The 23,787-nt window shown below is 43.9% G+C and overlaps 1 protein-coding gene across 1 annotated transcript in view; it reads left to right on the top strand.

Moving 5' to 3' along the window:
• LOC127626484 (fibrinogen C domain-containing protein 1-like) overlaps positions 1-23,497 on the top strand; it is a 194,729-nt gene extending 171,232 nt beyond the window's left edge. Inside the window, exons 6-7 of the mRNA XM_052102292.1 lie at positions 9,881-10,060; positions 22,789-23,497. Of these exons, the coding sequence (XP_051958252.1) occupies positions 9,881-10,060; positions 22,789-23,057 (449 nt within the window). The 3' untranslated portion in view covers positions 23,058-23,497. The remainder of the gene's footprint in view (positions 1-9,880; positions 10,061-22,788) is intronic.
• Positions 23,498-23,787: the final 290 nt, after the last annotated feature.

The raw sequence follows: 23,787 nt of genomic DNA on the forward strand, positions 1-23,787 counted from the left end.
AAATAGAAACTTATTGTAAAGTGTTACCATTTTTATGATTCTTTTCACCTTTGATAGCTTTTTTTGGGATGCGTATTTATTAGATAAATCATAGCATGAACATCATATTAAGCTTATTGTGAAGTGTTCGCTTTTTTCTATGATGCTTCTAACCTTTGAAAGGTTTGTTTTGCAAAAAAATGCATTAAGGGAGTATATTCACTAGATAAATCATAACTTGAACATTACATGAACAAAGTTAAGAACTAGAATGTTTTCATGCTCTGGAATGGAAGAAAAAAATATTTCGTCATAAACTGTGATTTGTTGGGAATAATCAAGGAAGAAACATTCACTTGATTGTTTCCAACAACACACACTCTGACTCACATTCCCACTTGCTAGTTAATCGAGCAATCAGTATGATAATTCGAGACAAAATGCAGCTTAGTTCTTAGTTTTAAAATATCCTCACAATAATGTTTAATTAAAATTGGTGCGTACCTGAGTTTTATGCACACATACTCATCTGTTTGGTCCTTTTTGGGAAAGAAGGAAGAATAACGTAAAAAAAACTCTCTCGATGTTTAATTATTCTTAACCAGCCTCAGGGAGAGTCTCAAGAGTTTTAATTAAGTCTGAATTAAAGTTATGTAAATTGCATGTGAAAGAAGCAGGTTTCTTTTCCTGTTTTGAAGAATAAATCTTCTTTTTATGTTGAATGAGGAAAAAAGACAAGATCTCTTGTCAGTTTTGCATGCACACATGTAAGCCAGCCTTCAAGCGGTTATGTGTCATACATGTGTACGGGTGTCAACCTAATTCCGTTGTTAGCTATTTTAACCTTTGTTTCCCTCTTTTTTCCACTTTTACTCTTTCATCACTCTGTCTATTTGTCTATTTATGTTAGTTATTTGCTGTCTTCCTCTTACTTTTCCAAATACTAATTTTATCAACACAGTTAACACTTAACAATAATTGTAAATGTTAACATTTGTTGATGCATTTGGTATCATGAACTTCGTCAGTTCACAATGCATTGCACAAGGTTAACATAAACATTATGCATAACATTAAAGGTGCTGTAAGAGATTTAAACCATTCTATAAGTTCCATAAGACTGAGCTGTTGAATTAGACATGCCCCATCTTTCCAAAACTCCTCCCTCCAAAGATAGCATTGAGACCAAGGTGTTTTGATTGACACTGAACTGTAGAGCGTCTTTACACATTTGTCAAACACAACAGTAGCAAAATATCGCCCTCAGCTGACAACTGTTAAGAGTCTCAATATGAAATAAAATTGGAATGAACTGCTTCAACTACTACACTATAAAAAAGTGCACAATGATTGACAGGCCCATGGTCACATATTTGTTTGCTGTTTACACAGTCTAGTGCTGTCACAGAGACTGGTGAGATGTCTCAGGACACATTTCAGTGATAACTTTCAGGGAGAAGGAACATTTTCTACATTCCATTCCATAAAAACGTTTTAATGTTAAAAATGTATTAGTATTTGTAGAAATTCACATTGACCTAGATTAATAAATGCTGTAAAACTATTGCATTAGTTAAATTAAAGGAGCACTAAGTAACTTTTGTCTTTGAGTCATCCTGGACTTATACTGACACCTAGCGGCTTGGATGCCGCATCATTTAAAGTCAATAGATTTAAGTTTCTGAGGCCATTGTAGAAATTTAGTATTCACAATCAGACATGATTATTTTATTCAATGAGTGAAAGTGTCTTATAACAAGATGGTTACTGAGATTAATCAAGTAGTATTTGGCAGGTCATGTGATTCTCAGGCTTGGGGAGTAACAGATTACTTGTAACGGTGTTAGGTAATCAGGATAGTTACATAAAAACATTGTAACCAGATTACATCAGGATTACAAACAGCTCTTTGTTTAGAGTGAGAGATGGTTTAGATGCGTGTTATCTTCAGGTTCTCTCACATTACTCACTCGAGTCAGGAGCGCTTCCTACTGTCGCATGCGCAAATAACACCTGTCTCACAGTAGCACTCTGCTCTTGATGCAAACAGCTGCTCTACTGTGGTGATGGCCACAGTAGAGCATGCATTATTTTCTTGGAAAATTCTACATTATTCACTCTTTAAAAGAGAAAATGGAAACAACATTAAAGTTCAGTGGAATTTATGCCTTCCTGCTGTGAAGATGCTCTCGTGATCCAAGGACCTGAGAATTTGAAGGCAATAAGAGCCACACAGACATCACATTAGCTAGGTTAGCTAAGATTGGCTAATATTAAATTGTGTTAAATTTAGTTAGCCTTAGTGCTCAAAGAAATCCATGGCCCTCGTCATTTGGTGGGAGCAGGAATAGCTGCCAGTACTGACATGATTTTTGCATCATTGCTGGTATGGCATAGAAATCCCCTGGTTTGCATGGATGCAAATGTGAACTGTACTTTATTAGCCAGGATGTCCTGTATGTTGTTCTGTTGCATCTTGAAGCTGAAAAAATTATTAAACAACAATACAAAAATCAACTGAAAAAAATACTCCTGGAAAACCTGCTATGACTTCTCTCCTTTTTCACCTCTCATGATTTTGCATTCCTGATCTTTATTAACAAATTCAAATTGTACAGTTAAATTCCAAATTAATTGAAAATGTGTTTTAAGTTCATAGGAAAGAAAGTTCAATTAAGAATTTGTCTGATTTTGATAAATAATTGTTGAGAACTGTTGAAATGTCTGTGAGGGAGACATTCTGGCAAATATAACGTGTTCAACACTTAATTAATTAGGAAGTTGTAAAGATACACTAAAAGTTTAAATCTGTTCGCAGAAGTTCTACATTAACAGTTTTCTTGGCAGGGTGCAGTATGATTAGATATAATAACAGCTACAACAGTTCACATAATAATACTCAAACATGTTCTGTTTGCATTCAAGGCATAATTTAAAGTTTTAGAGATCATATTGATTTTGTCTTGACTTTATTTACATATGTGCCCTTGTGGTACTCCAAATGTAATTAAAAGTAATCTAATTACATTTCTTCCATATTGCTGTAATTTGATTATGTTACTGATTACTTTTATTGTTAAATAATCAATAATATGTAAATGTAACTGATTACATTTATTGTAATCAGAATATGTAACAGATTAGATTTAAAAAAGTAGCTCCCCCAGCCCTGGTAATTCTAATTGGGCAGCACCCATGTGTGGACCCTCTCCATGTAGAATAATGCAGCTTTTATAAGGTTACTGATAATGCCAGGAGTTTTCACTTTAATGTGAGTGCTCATGATTTCCTACATATATTACAAATTACAATTAATGTCTTTAGGAGTTAAACTCTTTTACTGAGGAAAAAAATACTGAGTGCACCTTTAATGTATAACATTTTTTGTAAGGTTTTAACCATATGAATATAGCCTCACTGCCAATACATCAAATTAAGTTAACTTATTTATACAGTATGTGGGGATGGTGCAGCAAAACCTTACCTGTAAGATGTTTATGGATAGTGTTGATTTAAAAATGTGATATTAAATACGAAACCAAATATTAAAGCAAAATATAAAAAGAGTTAATCCCCCCCAAGTCCTGGCTGTTGTCCATGAAACGTCTTGGTTACTGACGTAACCTCCGTTCCCTAATAGTACGCATAGTATGTAAGGAATTGTTATCCCAAATTGAGACATGCATAGACCCCCTGCAATTTGCCTATCGGGCCAATAGGAGCACTGTGGATGCCTCCCTTACTCTTTTAAATAAGGTTCAAAATCATCTAGACAACTCAAATTCCTATGTTCGAATACTCTTTATGGATTTCTCATCCGCTTTTAATACCGTCCAACCTTATCTTCTTCTAAAGCGCCTCTATGAGTTAGGTGCTAGCAGTTGGAAGATTTTATGGCTTAAGGAGTTTTTAAAAGGTCGCCCTCAGCGAGTTTGTGTTAATAATAATGTTATGTCGGATTGCTTGGTTCTAGATACTGGGGTACCGCAGGGATGTGTACTGTCTCCAATACTTTTTTCCGCATACATAAATGAACTGAAGTGCAATGACGATAACCTTACTCTTATAAAATATGCCGATGATATAGCATTGGTCTCATGTCAGAAAGAAATGAACTGCACCTCATATTTTGAGTACATCGACAGTATCATCCGTTGGTTTGAGAGTAGTTCTTTACATCTTAATATCGAAAAGACAAAAGAGTTATGTTTGAGAAATCAATCAAGAAGAGTAGATACTGCATCTGAATATAAACCAGATGTCATAAAAAAAAAACTGTAGAGCAAGTCTCGAATTTCAAATATTTGGGTACAATTATAGATGAGAAACTTAATTTTGATAGTAATGTGGAGTATATTCATAAAAAAGCACGACAACGCCTGGGTCTCCTTAAGAAACTGAGAAGCTTCAATGTTAGTCAGCAGACCCTAACTATGTTGTATCGATCAATGATTGAGAGTATTCTCACATATAACATTATTTTATGGTACAGCAATCTAACACTGGAACAAAAGAACAAACTCTCACAAATAATCAATCAAGCAAATAAGATTACGGGACAAAAACAACAGTCACTACAGAGCTTATTCGATCATTTTATGGGAAAAATGGCAATTGCAATTTTTAAAGATAACACTCACCCTCTTCACTCTGCTTTTGAATTGCTCCCATCTGGACGTAGACTAAAAATACCCTTGGCTAGAAAAAATCTCTACAAAAGATCGTTTCTTCCTATGGCAGTGATTATCTTAAATCGTACAGTGTTTTAATTGAAACAATAGAGCGACTGCTAATATTTTTAAATTCTTCTTTTTTATAGTGTTTAACTATATTATTATTTATTTATTTTTTTTGTATTTGTGTTGTTGATATGTGATGTGTCTTATGTTACAGTGTCAAAGAAAAATTTCCGCTCTGTGAAAACAGACTGGACAATAAAGTAAAGTAAGTAAAGTAAGTAAGTAAGTAATGGAGGGAACGAGACGTTGTGTCGATGAGTTGACACTAGGAGTCGCTCCTGCGGAGCCCGGACATCTCTGATTTTGAGAAAATGCCATTGAGAATTGGCATGTGGAATTTGCATGCCACTCCCCCGGACATACGGGTATAAAAGGAGTGACGCTGCAAATACACATCAGGTATCGCACTGAGGAGCCGAGCCAAAGACTCGCCGCTTTCAGCGGATGGTTCAGTATTGTGGCTGGTGGGACACAACGTCTCATTCCCTTCATCAGGGAATGGAGGTTACGTCAGTAACCAAGACGTTCCCCGTCTGTCACTCACTCGACGTAGCTAGGCTAGGGAGGAAGAACGTCCAGGGTTCACACTTCCTGCTAACGCAACTGGGAAAAGAGTGCACGTCTTCACCTCAAGGGAGGGGAAAGGCACTATGCACAAGCGATACACCCAGCCAGCTGACCCAAACTTACCTGTTTATGTCACCTGATAACACACAGGACGAAACTGGCTCAACCCCGAGGTTATAGAACCTCGCAAAGGTGTTAGGGGTTGCCCAACCCGCGGCTCTACATATGTCTGCTAGAGAGGCGCCATGGGACAATGCCCATGAAGCCGCAATGCCCCTGGTAGAATGGGCTCGTAGGCCAGCAGGGGGCGGCATGTGCTGGGCGTGGTATGCCATTGTGATGGCATCGACGACCCAGTGGGTGATCCTCTGTTTGGAGACAGTGCTTCCCTTCCGCTGTTTAACCTCCTCACGCCTCTCAGGAACCTGATGATCAAATCGTGCTTCCCTAAATACTTACCTTCCACTGCATCGTGATGTGCCGATATAGCGGCTACATAAACCTTCAAGGTGGAGGGGGACAGCCATCCCTCCAACTTTTCCTGCAGAAAGGAAAGCACTGATCCAACTGCGTATCTCTGGGGGTCTTCATCACGGGAAGAACACCACTGAGCAAACAGACGCCACTTCAGGCCATAAAGGCGCCTTGTTGACGGGGCTCTCGCCTGAGTGATCGTGTCTACCACCGCGGGTGGTGGGCCACCTAAGTCTACCGCGTCCTGTCCAAGGGCCAGACATGGAGATTCCAGAGGTCTGGTCGCGGGTGCCAGATGGTGCCCTGACCCTGAGAAAGAAGGTCCTTCCTCAGGGGAATTCGCCAGGGGGGGGGGGGGCTGTCACGAGGAGCGTGAGGTCTGAGAACCAAATCCGGGAGGGCCAATAAGGGGCCACTAAGTGGACCTGCTCCCCGTCCTTCCTGACTTTGCACAACGTCTGTGCAAGTAGGCTCACTGGGGGAAATGCATATTTGCGAAGCCCCGGGAGCCAGCTGTGTGCCAGGGCATCTGTGCTGAGGGGGGCCTCGGTCAGAGAGTACCAAAGTGGGCAATGGGAGGATTCCAGGGAAGCGAACAGGTCTACCTGTGCTTGGCCGAATCGACTCCAGATCAGCTGAACCACCTGGGGGTGGAGCCTCCACTCTCCCCTGGATGTAACCTGCCGTGATAGCGCGTCCGCTGTGCTGTGGAGGTAGCCTGGGATGTGAGTGGCCCGCAGCGACTTGAGTCGGTGCTGACTCCAGAGGCGGGCGAGTTGTGACAAGCGGCGAGAGCGTGGACAGCCTTGGTGATTGATATACGCTACCTCGGCTGTGTTGTCCGTCCGAAGCAATACATGCTTGTCCCGGATCAACGGCAAAAGCCTCCTCAGGGCAAGTAGTACTGCCAGCAACTCGAGGCAGTTGATGTGCCAATGCAGTCGCGGGCCAGTCCAAGGGCCGGCGACTGAGTGCCCGCTGCATTCGGTGCCTCAACCCCTTTGGGAGGCACCTGTTGTGCCTGGAGACCTGGCCTAGGGGAACTCCTGCCCGTAAGAACGCTAGGTCTGACCAGATAGAGACAACACGTCTGCGTGACGAGGACACGGAGTGTGCCGTGGCGCCATGCTTGTCTCTCGACTCGGATCTGCAGCCAGTGCTGGAGTGGTCTCATATGCATCAACCCAAGCGGTGTAATCGTGGCTGAGGATGCCATATGCCCCAGGAGCCTCTGGAAGGATTTCAGTGGGACCAGTGTGTTCTGTCTGAACGTACGCAGAAAGCTCAGCACTGACTGAACAACATTGAGACCAACTCCATACCGAGAAAAGAGATGCTCTGAACCGGGACGAGCTTGCTCTTTTCCCAGTTGACTCGAAGCCCCAAGCGGCTGAGGTGCCTGAGCACCAGGTCCCTGTGAGCACACAACATGTCTCGTGAGTGAGCTAAGATTAGCCAGTCATTGAACTAATGCGGATGCCGGCTTCCCTAAGTGGGGCAAGGGCTGCCTCTGCGACCTTCGTGAAGGCGCGAGGGGACAGGGACAGCCCGAAGGGGAGGACTTTGTACTGATATGCCTGCCCCTCGAAGGCAAACCGGAGAAAGGGTCTGTGTCGAGGAAGGATCGAGACATGAAAGTACGCGTCCTTCAGGTCTATCGCCGCGCACCAATCCAGATGCTGGATGCTCGGGCGGGGTTGTGCCACGGCTGGGCGTGTGGAAGCGGAAGATCCGGTTCCAGGGCGTTTTACCTGCCAAAGAAAACCTGTGGCCGGCTGTCATGATAACTTTAGCCGTCAGAGACGACGTCAGCCTACAGGCCCTGGACGGAAGACTCGGTGGAGGCGTTTTGCACGCATAAGTGCACCGCGACTGCTTGGTCCACATGGGGAATTGCCGTGTAGCCCCTTGCCGCCCTGCCGTCGAGGGTAGTGAGAGCGGAGCAGCTCACCGCTCGCATGCGGGCAGTAAAAGGTGCCTGCCACGAGCACGTAAGCTCCTCATGCACCCCTGGGAAGAAATGAACAGGTGCGGAGTGGGGCCGTAAGCGGCACTCTGGCCCCAGGAACCAATCGTCGAGCCGCGAGGGTTCGGGGGAGGCGGAGGGTTCCACTCCAGCCCGACACTCGCGGCTGCCCGGGCAAGCAACCAGCGCTAGCCGACACTGCCTCATACCCGTAGGTAGAAGGACCAGGAAACACACAGAAACGGAAAGACATCTTGAAAAAGATGCTTCACCGTTTGCGCCACTCTTTTAGAGAAATATACTCTTTTATTGGTGTTTTTTATATAAAAACTTGGCGAATGCTAAACAAAAAACTAGAAAATATGACAAATCTTACATTACGTTTGGGCATTATATTACCAACTACTTAAGACATTTTCAGGGAGTTATTTGGAGAGGAAGTGGCATGAAAAGTAGATTGTGTGCCTTTGTCGGACAATACAGCGAGCAGACGCATAGGTGACATGTCCAATGATATTGCTTCGCAGCTTTTAGAACAAGTGCAAGCCAGTGAATATTTTGCACTGCAGTTGGATGAAAGCACTGATGTTGCAAATCAAGCACAGCTTATGGTCTACATTCGTTTCCTCGGGCAGGTCAAATTTATCGAGGAACTTCTTTTTTGTAGACCCCTTGAAGGCAGAACCATAGGGCAGGACATATTTAATATGATGGCTCAGTTCATGACGGTCAATTCAATAGACTGGTCTCCGTGTGTTGGTGCTGCCGCTATCACCGGTAAGCGCAGTGGTGTTGTGACTCTGATCAAAGCGAAAGCCCCCAATGCTGTTGCCACGCACTGCATGCTTCACCGTGAGGCTCTTGTGGCCAAACGCATTGATGATGATTTGCATCACGTGCTGAGGGATGTAGTTAAAACTGTGAATTATATAAAATCACACCCCTTGAAACACAGACTATTCGGTTTACTCTGGAAAGAAATGGGTGCTGATTATGAGAGCTTGCTGCTTCACTCAGAGGTACGCTGGCTTTCCCGCGGTGCTGTGTGAAATCGCATGTATGCGCTGCACAAAGAGCTGAGAGAGTTTCTCTCTGGTGAAAAACCAGAGCTTGCCAGCTGTTTTGAAGATGGCTCATGGATACTGAAGTTGTCATACATGGCAGATTTTTTCCAGCATCTCAGTGTCCTCAATCAGAGAGCATGCAAGGGCACAATGTTCACATACTGAACGGACAAGATAAGGTGCACACGTTCACGCAAAAATTATCTCTGTGGGAAAGCAAACTGAAAGAGGGAAACCCATTTGCACCAGGGATTGGCACTCATCTGGATCTAGCAGCCCAAGAGCAACTGATTGATTTGACAAATGAGGGAGAGATGAAAACAAAGTTCCTTTGCCTTCCTCTGTCAGAGTTTTGGATGTCTGTGAGAAAGGACTACCCTGTTTTGTCTGAGAGGGCAATAAATTGTCTTTTACCATTTGCCACAACCTACTTGTGTGAAGCTGGATTTTCAGCACTGAAAGTACTTCAGTCCAAGCACCGGGCCCGTCTGGAGTTTGAAAGTGACATGCGCCTGGCTCTCACTAAAATGAAACCATGCATTGACAAACTGTGTAGAAGCCACCAGGCTCATCCATCCCATTAGGACATATTGAATCAGTAAATGTGGTGTTGTTTAGTTTGATTCACATGTTTGAATATGCAAATGCTACCCTTCAGGTTTAACTTTTCATCTACCAGTGCATTAATACTGTGAAAAAAATGTACCCTGTTCAGTTAATGTATGTATTTTTTAATTGTTCAGAAATACAAAACTACAGAAGCTACATATAATTGTTAATTGTGAGAATTATTTTTGGCTATAGTGAGTTGCCAAATAATAAAAGAAAATTGTTACTGAAACAGCATTTCATATTTACGTTTATTGTAATATGAATTTAAATATGTCTTTACATTATATACAATTATTTATTAAAAAATACATAGTTACCTTTATATTGTAGGTAAGGGGGTCCCCAGCATGTAATCATCATATTTGGGGGTCCATGTGATTAAAAAGTTTGAAAACCCCTGGTTTAAATAGTTTCATATGAGCAACAATAATAATGAAATTAAATTAATTAAATATTTTTCTCTCTCTGTCTCTCTGCAGGTTTGAAACAGATCCATGCTCTGTCTATCCAAGGGAACTATGAATTGCGTATAGATCTTGAGGACTTTGAAAACAGCACAGCTTTTGCGCAGTATGGCGTGTTTGGAGTTGGACTATTCTCTGTTGATCCAGAGGATGATGGTTACCCACTAACCATCGCTGATTACACTGGCACTGCAGGTACACACACATACTTACATGTTAAACACATGCTAATTTCAGGCTCAGATAACATGGCCATGGACTGCCTATAGTTCTTTCACTGGACTGTCTGATGCATATTGCACAGGCAAATGGCAAGTGCTGGCTGAATTCAACAGTTTGAATCTCATTGGCAATGTAGGTGGCATCAAATCTTTGAAAGTTACTCAGAGTTTTTAGTCACTTAAAGGAATATTCCAGGTTCATTACTAATTAATTTAAATTGAATTTAGTTAATTTTGAAAAAAAAAATCACTTACAATGGAAGTAAATAGGTTAATCCATAAATATTAAAATAATAGTATTGCTACAAGACAGTGATATGTAACAAACAGTATGTGTATTAACATGATTTTAGTGTGATAAAATCACTTACTAACTTTTTCTGTCTAAAGTTATATCCAATTTTACAATTACGTTGTAAACTCTTAAATCCAAAATCGCCTGTATAAACGATGATGTAAACAACTTCACAGCTCAAATAATACACACATTTTAATTGAAGAATTAATGTAAGTACTTTTGTAAAATTATTAACTTTTCTACCTTTAAACCCTATAAAGAATTGGCCCCATTCATTTCCATTGTTAGTGCCTCACTGTAACTTCAATTTTAGCTTTTATTTTTAAAGAAAAGAAGGAATGAGTCTAAATAATCTTTTGTGGTAATTAACATTATACCACAAATGCTGTCGATTAAGCTTAAAGGGTTAGTTCACACAAAAAAAATTAAATTCTCTCATAATTTCTCACCCTCATGTCATCTACGATGTGTATGACTTTCTTCTGCCGAACACAAATGAAGATTTTTGGAACAATATATCAGCTCTGTAGGTCCATGCAAAAGTGTACGTTGATCAGGCCTTTTAAGATAAAGCCAGCATAAACATAATCCAGTTGCTTAATTAATGTCTTCTGAAGCGAACCTTTTGGGTGAGAACAGACCAAAATATAACTCCTTTTTCACTCTACATCGTGCCATTGCAGTCTCTAAGCACGATCATGTTTTCAAGCTCGATTACACTTTCTACAGTACGATCTAGTGTTCTGTGCATGCGTAAAGCTCTAGGAAGTGTAATCAAGCTTGAAATCATCGTGCCTAGAGACTGCGATGGCAAGATGTAGAGTGAAAAAGGAGTTATATTTTGGTCTGTTCTCACCCAGAACCAACTGGATTTGCTTCAGAAGACATCTATTAAACCACTGGAGTCATATAGATTACTTTTATGCTGACTTCATCTCCTTTTTGGAGATTCACAGGCCTGATCACCATTCACTTGCATTGTGTAGACCTACAGAGCTGAGATGTTCTTCTAAAAATCTCTGTTTGTGTTCAGCAGAAGAAAGAAAATCATACACATAATGACATGAGGGTGAACAATTGATGATAGAATTTTCAATTTTCAATGTTATTAAATCTGAAAGAGTAATTTAATAACAAGTTATCAAGATATAAACAAGCAGAACTTTGGACAGAAATTCTGATCACAGTCCAATACACATGTTTCATGTATTATCGTTCACCAGACCGCCGCACCATTATGTGAATCTTTTTTTTGCGAAGCATGTTTATTATTGTGCTATAATCTATTTCAGGTAATCCCACTCCTAAACCGCACATTTAAACAAAATGTAGGGGAGAACGGGGCACAAACTAACATGGGGCTAGTTGTAACACATAGTTTGAACGTTTCCACAAACACTAGTAAGACAAAACTTCATTTGTTTACTTGTTGCCATATCAACACTGTGTAGAGAAAAAAGTGTGTCAAAATTCAAAAACCTATGGAAGCTATCACCTAAAGTTTATTTTACAATACTTAAAGTAAAAATGTACACAAAAAGTTTTTTTTTTTTATCTCAGTTTTTTGTGTTTATTTAAACAAGGCAAACATGGTATCATTTTAATTTCCGATCTGTTAGCTAGCTTCTTACATATTCTTTTAATTCTTAGCTAGCCAGCAGAAGTGTTTTGCCAGGTTTAACCACTGCATTACAACGTGCCCCAATTAGAACAAACTCTATGCAATTCCATGCAATGAGATATGTTATTTACATAATTCCACTTTATTTGTGTGTGTGTTTATTTTGTCATCATTCCATGCATTATTTATGCCAATGCTGTGGCTTTACTGTATATTCATTGTCAAGTGTCAAAATTATTATTAATAAATGGCTTTTACTGATATTTATTAATAATAGTTTAGTTTAAATATTAGTTTATCTTCTATATATTTTATTTAGAACAGAATCAGTTGTTAGAGGGGGATTTTAAGCTGTCATATGGTCATGTTACAATGTGCCCCTCACCTGTTTGGGGCACGTTGTAACATTTACATTTTCTTCATTCCAGGTAGATGGCCAAAACAAAAGTATACGCTGTATTCATAAAACAAGATTTCAAATTTGAACAAGACATGTTTAAAATTAATGTGAAAAAAGAAAAATACTTTGAATCCCAATTGCATTTACACAAACTTAAGAAAACGTATCGGTTACCTAACGTAACCTCGGTTCTCTCTAGATGAGGGAACGAGTATTGCGTATGCTAGCTTACGCTACGGGAAAGATTCATCTTTTCTGAGATATTGAAGCCAAAAAATTATCCTTAATTTTTGTATCCATTGTCAACGCAGTGCGGCAGCTGTAGACCTTGAGCGGGCTAGCGAGCTCATAGGTTGCTCTGTGGCAACTGCTGCAGCCTATAGACGAGCTTGGGCGAACTCGCATCCAATGAGAGGCGTCCGCGCGCTCACTGCATCAAAGCCCGCCAAAATGGGCGTGACTAGAGTGCATATAAGCGTAGTTCGTAGGCTGGAACCCTGGTTGTCATTGACTGAAGCGAAAAGTCGCTCGTGGCGCGAGCACGGCCGGCTACACAATACTCGTTCCCTCATCTAGAGAGAACCGAGGTTATGTTAGGTAACCGATACGTTCTCTTATGAGAGGTTCTCTCGTATTGCGCAAGCTAGCTTACGCTACGGGAACCCATTGTCAATGCCGTGCGCGCCAAGCATCCACTGTATGAGCCCCAGGGAATTAAGGGGGGACCCGGGGGAGCCCTTATGAGTGGGGAAATAATATTTGGCCGGCAAGAATGCGGGTCATTGATTGTGTAATACATAAGCACATAGTGGGAAGGGAACGACAGAGCGGCGGTGCCGGTCTGTGTGGAATGTGTCCCATCAGTGCAGCTCACCAGGGGAGCTGTAGCGTATTAAACCGCTAGTAGTTTTGCCTGCAGAGCGGGCACTTCCATATTGTAAAATCTGACAAAGGTGGAGGGGAAGTCCATCCCGCTGCCACACATATGTCGTGAATGGAAATCCCGCTGGACCATGCCCACGAGGATGCCATGCCTCTAGTGGAGTGAGCCCTAATGCCCAACGGGCATGGCAGGTCTTTTGACGCGTATGCAGCAGCAATAGCGTCCACTATCCATCTAGATAGTGTCTGTTTCGAGGCGGCGAGACCTTTGGTGCTCCCTCCGAGCGAAGCGAAAAGCTGCTCGGGCGTCTGAAAGCAGCGGGCGCGCAGTATACAATCTCAGTGCTCTGACCGGGCAAAGGAGATTGGCGTCGCGTTCGCTATCGGTGCTGGCAGCGCCGATAGGAAATGACCTGTGCTCTGAAAGGAGTACCGATCACCTTGGGAACATAGCCGTGTCTAGGCTTTAAAATGACCTTGGAGTCACTTGGTCCAAACTCAAGACACGCAGCGCTGACAGACAGCGCGTGAAGGTCTCCACACGTTTGACTGATGACAGGGCAGTCAGAAAAGCGGTTTTGAGTGAAAGGTATTTCAAATCCACGGATTGAAGTGGTTCGAAAGGGGGCTTTCATAGTTTCGAGAACTATAGAAAGATCCCAGATAGGAACCGATGGAGGTGCGGGGGTTCATCCTTCTAGCTCCCCTGAGGAAGCGGATGACCAGCTCGTTTTTACCCCATGACTGGCCGTGCAGGGGTTCAGCGAACGCCGCAACGGCCGCCACATACACTTTGAGCGTGGATGGGGATCTGCCCTTATCCAGCAGCTATTGTAGAAATACGAGCAGCGACGACACCCCACATGTCCGCGGGTCCAGGTCTCTGTCGGTGCACCATTTTGAGAACACAGACCATTTTGACGCATACAGTCTTCTCGTGGAAGGGGCTCTAGCGTGTATGATGGTGTTTATTACTCCTTCTGGCAGAGCGACGGGTAGTCGTTGATCACCCATGCATGCAGCGCCCAGCGCTCTGGGTGGGGATGCCAGATTGTGCCGCGAGCTTGAGAGAGGAGATCTGCTCTCACTGGGATGGGCCACGGTGCTGTCAGTGACAGCTGCGTAAGCTCCGGGAACCATGTCTGATTCTCCCAACGCGGGGCTATGAGGAGCACCGAGTGACGCGTTTCCCTGATCCTCTGCATTACCTGTGGCAATAGCGAGACGGGAGGGAAGGCGTAAAGCGGGCGTCTGGGCCAGTCCTGGGCCAGCGCGTCCTCGCTTCGAGAAAAATATTGGGCAGTGAGAGTTCTCTTTGGACGCAAAGAGGTCTATCTCTGCTCTGCCGAATAGGTGCCATAACGTCTGGACTGTTTGAGCGTGCAGGGACCATTCCCCTGGGGAATATTGTCTCTGGACAGTCTGTCCGGGCCGTCGTACAGGTGGCCTGGCACGTGCGTCGCCCTCAGCGAGCGCAGGTGGCACTGGGACCAACTCAGTATGCGTTTTGTCAGATGGAAGAGGTTCCTGGATCTGACACCGCCCTGACGGTTTAGGTAGGATACCACAGATCTGTTGTCCGAACGGACCAGGACGTGGTGACCCTGAATGACCGGGAGAAGCGCACGAGCGCGTACTCGACCACTATCATTTCCAGACAATTTATGTGAAGGAGCTTTTCCTGAACTGACCATAGGCCGAAAACCGGAGAGCCCTCGCGAGACCGCGCCCCAACCCGTGTTGGACGTGTCTGTCGAGATGACTTTTCGGCGAGATACAGCTCCCATTGTCACTCCCGCTGATACCATTCGGCCACTGTCCAGGGCTGCAGAGCTGATATACAGGTCTGAGTCACCTTGATGGGCTGGCGGCCTGTGGCCCAAGCCCGGCGAGACGCTGGTGTTTAGCCAATGCTGAAGCTGGCGCATGTGCAGTAAACCCAGCTGAAGTACTGCTGCGGCTGAGGCCATGTAACCTAGCACTATCTGGAATTTCTTCAGAGGCGTGAGGCTGTTCATCTGAAAAGATGCGGCTAGTCGCTGAACACGGCGTGCTGCGCTGTGTAGATAAGCGAGCCGTCATTGCCACGGAGTCTAGTTCTATTCCCAGGAAGGAAATGGTCTGACTGGGCTGTAGTGAGCTCTTGGTCCAATTGACTGCAAGACCCAAACTGTTCAGATGACTGAGGAGAACTGCTCTGTGAGACAGAAGCTCCATATGTGACTGAGCCATAATCAGCCAGTCGTCCAAATAGTTCAGAATTTGCAAACCCTGACTCCGCAGGGGTGCGAGCGCCGCATCCATGCACTTCGTGAAATTACGGGGTGCTAAGGACAGGCCGAACGGAAGGACGGTGTATTGATAAACCTGGCCGTCGAAGGCGAATCTCAAGAATGGCCTGTGACGGGGATTTATCTGAATCTGAAAGTATGCATCTTTCAGATCGAGAGAAATAAACCAGTCCCCTGGCGCACATGCGCGAGGAGTTTCCTGATTGTAAGCATTTTGAACGGTCTTTTTGCAAGCACCTTGTTCAAAACCCTGAGATCTAATATGGGTCTGAGGCCGCCGTCTTTCTTGGGAACAAGAAAATAACGGCTGTAAAGCCCCGACTTCGCTCAGAGAGGGTGGCACTTTTTCTATGGCCCTTTTGCACAGAAGGCTTGCTATTTCTGAACGAAGCATGCACGCTGCTTCCGTGTTCACAGTGGTTTCGAGCGCGCTCTGAAGCGAGGGCGGCGATCGAACTGTAGCAAATAGCCCTGTTGTATTGTGCTTAACACCCACTTGGATATCCCTGGAATAGCTTCCCACGCTTTGAAGCGTAACGCTAGAGGGTGAATGGCCAGTTCAGCTCTGATTGCCGCACACAGAGCGCTGAACAAAATGTGTGAGCGCGTTTAGTGTGTTCATGCATGATTGCTCGCAGACAGCATGAACAGGCTGTTTTGTGAGTGACTTCCGATTGGAATGAATGGGGAAAGAGTCACATCTGTTACGTGATGCGTAAGCATAGTCATGGGCACGGGACTTACACACAGAGGAATGGTTGCTGGCCGTGTAACAGAGCGGGCAGAGAATGGGCGCGCGCACGCATTTGTGGGCGCCTTCATTGACTCTGACGCTCGAGCGGTTCAGTAACCGCTTTATGTGAGCGTGCTCTGGTGGGGACGCGAGACATGCAGTGCTTGTGTGCAGAAGTGAACACTGGATTGTGGGCACATTTTCTACACATAGGGCTGGTCGTGTGACAGAGCGGGCAGAGAATGGGCGCACGTACGCATTTGTGGGCGCCTTCATTGACTCTGACGCTTCGAGCGGTTCATAACCGCTTTATGAGAGCATGCTCTGATAGGGGCACGGGATGTGTTATGCTTGTGTGTAGGGGCGAACACTGGGTTGTGGGCACTTTTTCTACACATAAGACATGTTTGCTCTTTACAAGATTTATTTGGGTCGCCGTGAAAACAGCGTTTGAGTGCAGGCAAGTGGGCAGTGTCACCGGCTTGTTGGCTGCTAAATTCACCACTGTAGTAGCCTGAGAGAAGGGGACTGACAGGGGGCAAAGCTTTGACGGTGGTCCGGCCGCGGCGGGACTGAGCCGTCGTTTGTTCAACAAAGTTAGGAAGACTTCGGTTGATCTGGTTTCAGCGTTACCTTAAATCGAGGCCCGCGGGGCGGCGGTCTGCGGCGGCTGTCTGAGCGCTGATCGAGGCGGCCGCCCTGTCGACGCTGAGAAGTCTGAGTTTGTTGAACTGGGCACTGTGAAGAGGCTCGTGCAGGAGGCTGATCACGTGAGCGGCCTGCAGAGGAGCTAGCGCTGGCGGCAGGAAGAGGTTCATGGCTTGGGTGGCTTTCTGGACTTCTGAGAAGCGGTCAACAATGCCACTCACCGCTGAGCCGAAGAGACCGGTCGGAGAGAGCGGTGCGTTGAGGAACGTGGAGCGCTCTGCTTCTCCCATGTCGGCTAGTGTTAGCCATAAGTGTCTCTCGGTCACAGTCAGCGAGGCCATGCACTTCCCTAGAGCTTGGTCTGCAGCTTTGGTAGCCGAAGGGCGAGGTCTGTCGCGCCAGTAGATCAGTAACAGCCTCTGGGTGCCTGCCTTTCTCATCCCACTCCCGGAGAAGGTCTGCTTGTAGGATCTGTAAAACGGCCATTGAGTGCAGAGCAGATGCGGCTTGGCCGGCGGCGGAATAGGCGCGCCAACATAGGCGGAAGTCGCTCTGCAGGCCTTAGACGGGAGCACAGGCTTGGAACACCATCTCGCGAGGGCGGACAAAGGTGTGCTGTTACCGAGTCCTCGACCGGGGGATGGAGGAGTAGCCTCTCTCGGTGGCGCCGTCCACCGACGCGAGAGAGGTGGAGACGTGGGAACGGGTCCTGGCTGAAAAAGGAGCGTTCCACGACTTTGCAAGCTCCGTATGTAATTCCGGCAGGAAGGGAGCGGCCCGGCCGCGGGTGTAGAGCGGCGATGGCTTTGAAGAAAGCAGCCGTCGAGTCTGTTGGGTGCCTGCTCAGGGGCGGTGACCACTCGAGCCCGAGGCGGTCGACGGCCTGTGTGAGGAGGCGTGTTAACTCCCTTCGACTCCGGCGCGGGTCCTGCTGGATTCCTGGGCCGAGGAGGAGGCTTGGGAGCCTGACCACTCCTCGCTGTCCGAAACCATGATGGAACAGCGGCCCTTATCGTCCGCCTCGTCATCCGAGATGGCAGCAGTGCGGCCGCTCGGCGGCAACTGCGCGTCCCGGGGGGGCGGGGAGGGTGAAAGCGATGCTCGAGGGAGAGGCTCTGGCGAGGCAGTCGCTTCAACCACAGTTTCCAGCAGCCTTTGTGAGCGGCACTTCTTCCTGCGCGGCTGAAGGTAAGGCAGCGCGGCGGTTTCTGCTTTGAGCGCTTCGAGTTGAGCCCGCAGGGTCGACATCGGTAGCTCCTCGCAGAAATCGCATCCGCCCTCAGTGAGGGCGAGCTCTGCGTGCCCCAGTCCCAGGCAGAGAGCGCAGATGATGTGGCGGTCTCCTGTGCTGAGAAGGGCGCGACATGAGGCGCAAGTGGAGCGAGGCATCTTGAAAAAGACGCTCGTACTCTTTTGTGAATAGCTCGTGAGAACTAGCTTGCTGAATAAAAGGATACGTCGTCGGATGGCGTAGCTCGCAGGATGGCTGAAGGTGGCTGAGACGGCCGGCTTCTTCTAGCGCTGTCCACGCTTGCTTGATGCCCATCGAACAGCGACGCGGTTTCCAGGTCAGCGATGCGAAGAGCTTCGCTGAAGAGATGAAAATCAGGGTTCCAGCCTACGAACTACGCTTATATGCACTCTAGTCACGCCCATTTTGGCGGGCTTTGATGCAGTGAGCGCTCGGACGCCTCTCATTGGATGCGAGTTCGCCCAAGCTCGTCTATAGGCTGCAGCAGTTGCCACAGAGCAACCTATGAGCTCGCTAGCTAGCCCGCTCAAGGTCTGCAGCTGCTGCACTGCGTTGACAATGGATACAAAAATTAAGGATAATTTTTTGGCTTCAATATCTCAGAAAAGATGAATCTTTCCCGTAGCGTAAGCTAGCTTACGCAATACAAGAGAACCAAGAAGTGTTGGTTTGTGCCCCGCTCTCCCCTACTCTAGTAGCTCCCTTTATATATTAGTGAGATGGCCTCTTCCTGTCTAAGTGGGTGGTTCTTGGCGAGAATAAGGTGAAATGAGGACCAGACAGTTTAGAAAATGTAATTAAGTCAAAGGTCTGGCCATGCAAAACTAAACATATAACGACACAGTCTCTCTATATTTCTTACTCTCTCTTTCAATATAACTGTGGGTCAATATCTTCAATATTTGCAATTAATATGGCCTGTTTAAATCACAAGTTTAATATTCAACTGTAACTTTCAAGGACCTGGTATGCAAATCAGTTAACATGATTAAATCTCTGTTAACAGTACGAACTAGTGTTTATTTGTTCAGATAAGTGGTCCATTTCAGTGCTTGATGGCATAGACAGAATAATCATAGCACTTAAAACACTCTTTAGTTACATCTCACCCGCTAACACGACATAATGTACTGTATATCACACTTCCTTTCCAATATCACCATACACACAAACCCATGCACGTCTAGGAGGTGAAATGCTGTCCAATCGATTACTACCATTGACTTAGACAAATGTCAAGAACACAGACTAATGCTTCTCCACAATCCAAATTGGAAACCTCCTCGGAGCCCTGTAAGAAACATCAGTGAGCAATGAGATAAACAGAAATAGAAAGTGCATTCTGAGTTTGGACAGAGGACAGGTGGTAAGGAAAAGAGAGAGACAGAAAATACACCATGAAAAGACCGTGAAAGAGAGAGGTGAGAGAAATGCTGTCTATACAGCAGGTACTTTCTGGCTTAAATTGGATTGTGTCTGTAGCACTTTTTGTCAGGTGAGCAGGTGGTCACTGCTGGGCAGTGTATTCATGGCCTTGAGCTGCTGGCTTTGCTGCTTGCTGTCAGACAGCTCTCCCCTAATCGCAGTGCTGAGATTATTATTGTGATAATTTGCATCGGAGTTTTGACAGGCAGTTCTCCTTTGGAACTCCTGGTAGGGCCTAATATATCTCAAAATACAGACAGCATCAAGGTGACTCTGTATTCACACCACCGTGTGAGCACAAACAACCCCATGCAAACATCTGCACACCTACAGTGCAATAGGGTGACAGTTTATGCGGTATACACATATTGAAGGGCTTTTTGAGACCCTTTCACACTCTGTATTACCACATCACCTGAATGGATTGTGAGACGATAATATCCCCTTGGCAAATGAACAGTGATTCCCAAGAGCAGGGGACCGAATCTGAGGATTTTGCAAGGACATGTCTTGATATTACACTCCTAATGCAGAAATGTCAACAGCAGCAATACAAGTATTTTCTGTAGGCTCTCTATGACCGTAGTGTGACTAATGGCTTATTCCCATAGCTGCAGAGAAAATCTGTCAAGCTTTAATGATGCCTGTTTCCAGAGGGAAATGGAGTACTGCTCTAAGATCAGTTCTCAGTGTATTGTCTTTGACATTATTGAGGAAAACTGACTGTGGATCAGAAGATTGAAGATCTTCAAGGTCAGGGACAGTTAAAGAGGAGGGATGAAAGCTTACTGCTTTCATTTGAGAAATTATATAATCTTTTATGAGCCATTCTTTTTCTTTTAGGCTGGATGAAATGTTAAACACAAACTTGTGCCAAACAAGGACTGTGAAATCCCAGCGAGGTTTAGAACCCCTGCATTATACCACCTGACATTTACCTCTTTTGTACTGATCCACATGCTCTCTTTTTCTTTCTCTCTTCCTTTTTTTTCTCATCTCCTTGGAACACTGTGTTCCAGCTCTTTTAGATTTGTGTTATGGAATATGGTTTGTTGATGCCTTTTTTTTTTAAGGATTTCAAGTTAAAATGTATATGAATGTATGATGGAAAGTGTATATCTTAAGTGTTGTAACTAGTCGCAATTCCGTTTAAAGGAAACATTCACACATGAATGAAAATTCTGTCATCATTTACTCACCTTCATGTGGGCCAAACCCATATGACTTTCTTATGAGGAACACAAAAGGAAACATTTAACAGAATGGGAGTCACCATTCACTTATGTTCCACAGAAGAAAGAAAGTCATTTGGTTTTGGAACAACATGAGGATGGGTAAATCCATCCATCAATCCATTTTCTGTGCCCACTCATCCCACAGTATGTAGTGCCATGGTGGGTGCTATAGCCTGGATGAGTAAATGAAGAAAGAATATTAAGTTTTGGGTAATTTTTTTTTGCTATCCCTTGAAGTTGTCCACCATTTTTAATATACCAACATGTTTCCCCTCACTATGACAAATTAATTTATAAAATTACAAATATTCCATGTGGTCTCTCAATTAATATTAGGTCTTATGTAAATGCATGCAAAATAATTATTAAATAACAGAAAAATGCATTTTAAAATATTTTTAGATGTAGTATGGACCTTGTTCACAGCAGCGCCATATTTGCTTTGTGACGTGAATGAAAACAAGTCTGTCAGTGAATTGCAGTCTTTTCAATTGCATGCACTGTATACAGTCAAGCTTTATAAATCTATTAGATCACATCTAATTTTCAACAACTTGTTTTCTGGATTCTTTAAAAAAATATATATTTATTTATTTTTTTATCATTTTATTTATTTATTTTATGTTTCCTCAGCAGGACAGCTTAAAACACCGAAGAGACTACAAGTCTATCCCTCACAGCCTCGTCAGTCCTGTCAAAAAATAAACATGGTGCTGGTGTGAATAAGGCGAATAAGGTAGCATGCCATGCTTGAGAAAAGTATTTCCACTTCCTAAAAGTATTTTATGTCAGCTACCCACATGTTAAATTTTTTGTTGTTGTTGAACTGACAGATACGTTTTATATGGCGGCAGACAAATCGCCACCCAGGTTTCCTGCCAAAAGCTTCAAGTCATTGTAGGACACTTAAGTTACAAGAAAATCAATTTATTTTAGTGACGAGAACAAATAGCATTGTGTGTGTTGCTCCACTGAACCATTTCAGACCTCTCCTAACAACCCTCTTTACAAACTCTATAAACTGGATTTCACATAAAAAATTAAAAAACATAAATTATAATAATAAATTAAGAACAGAAATTTCATACTCTTTTTTTTTTTTTTTTTTGGTGACTGTGTTGCTGGTAATTTGTTAGGCAAATGTGGAGAAGTTCCTACTTTAGATGCAAACCAGCATAACTTGACACGTTTGTTCAGCTAATTATGGAGTGACACTTACACATATGTGTTTGTGTGTGAGAGCTGCAAGCCAGAATATTAAAATAATTCCTCCCTCCTTTTTTAAGTGATGAAAAATGATTCATAAAGGAATATTCTGGGTTCAGTACAAGTTAAGCTTAATCGACAGCATTTGTGGCATAAAATTGATTACCACAAAAATGTATTTCAACTCGTCCATCCAAACTTAAAATGTATTGAATCTGGAATATTCCTTTAAAGGTTAGGGAGAGAGCTAGAGACAGAGAAAGTACCAATTTGTTTTTCTTTTTTCTCAGTCACTGTATACTCTTGGTAACTCTATATGCATAAATCACACTGAAATTAGATAAAATGCTGAAAATGCTATTGTCATTTGTCTCGGCCACAAAGATGAGGCAAGTTTGCTTGTGTATGCTGTAAATTGTGTGCATGGACGTCTGGAGTCATTTGTTTACATTGGTGTGTGTTTGTAATGTGTGAAATGGGTTTGTGTGTGTTTCTTGAGCAAACCCATTTCACAATAATGCAATAATCAAGAATAATGCAAGTCAGCTCTGTTTCAACTGAAATATAATTGTGTTCTTTCTGCTCTTTTCCTCCTCTCCTACTGTGTGTGTGTGTGTGTGTGTGTGTGTGTGTGTGTGTGTGTGTGTGTGTGTGTGTGTGTGTGTGTGTGTGTGTGTGTGTGGCGTGATTCTGCTTGTGACTAATCAACAGGGGATTCTTTGCTAAAGCACAACGGAATGAAGTTCACAACGAAAGACCGTGACAATGATCATTCAGAGAACAACTGTGCTTCGTTCTACCACGGTGCCTGGTGGTATCGCAACTGCCACACCTCCAACCTAAATGGTCAATATCTGCATGGACAGCACACCTCTTACGCTGATGGAATTGAGTGGTCATCCTGGACTGGATGGCAATACTCGCTAAAATTCACAGAAATGAAGATTCGTCCAACGCGTGAAGAGAGGGAGAGCCAGTAAAAAGCAAAACGAAAATGGTCAAATAATTTCACGTGCTAGGAAGTAAAAAAATGAAGAAAACCACAAAAAAATACATGTTTAAAAGACTTAAATATTGAACTTACAATGTGGGGAAACAAAAAGGACTATTGTGTTGCTGATACCTGAAAGAGAGCTCATATTGATTGATTAGCACTTTTTGTTTTCTGTTTTGTTTATTAATTGGCAGAAATGTTGCAGTATTATGCGACTAAGGTCAACTCTCCATTAAGTCCTCGTGTTTGAAGAAGGAGGGTACTACAAAAGAAGGAAGTGGTGGAGTATGCAGAGGATGAGAGGGAAATGAGAGAGGGGGTGAGCAGGGGAGGTTGCTGCGGGTGTTTGTCTCTGAAAGAGGAACTCATCTATCTGACAGGCCATTAGCGAACATATTGGCCACTTTGTTTGATTGCAATTGCCAAGTGATTTAAGCCAAGCTCTTCATCTCACACATACACAGATGGAGGGTGGTTATGTGTCTATGTGTGACAGAGAAAAAAGGAAATGCGATATTGTCTTGTCATATTTGTGACTGTGTGTTTCTGACTTAGCAGTCAATGGGTGTTCTTGGACATCTCTTTATTAGCTCAACAATCTTGCTGATTGAGTGTGTTTATTTACAAGACACATTAAACTCTCCCTCAAACACACTCATACACATACAGATACTATCATGGGGGTTCCCACAATCATGGAAAACTTGGAAATATCA

Source organism: Xyrauchen texanus, chromosome 3, assembly GCF_025860055.1.
Source record: "Xyrauchen texanus isolate HMW12.3.18 chromosome 3, RBS_HiC_50CHRs, whole genome shotgun sequence".
Taxonomy (NCBI): Eukaryota; Metazoa; Chordata; class Actinopteri; order Cypriniformes; family Catostomidae; genus Xyrauchen; species Xyrauchen texanus.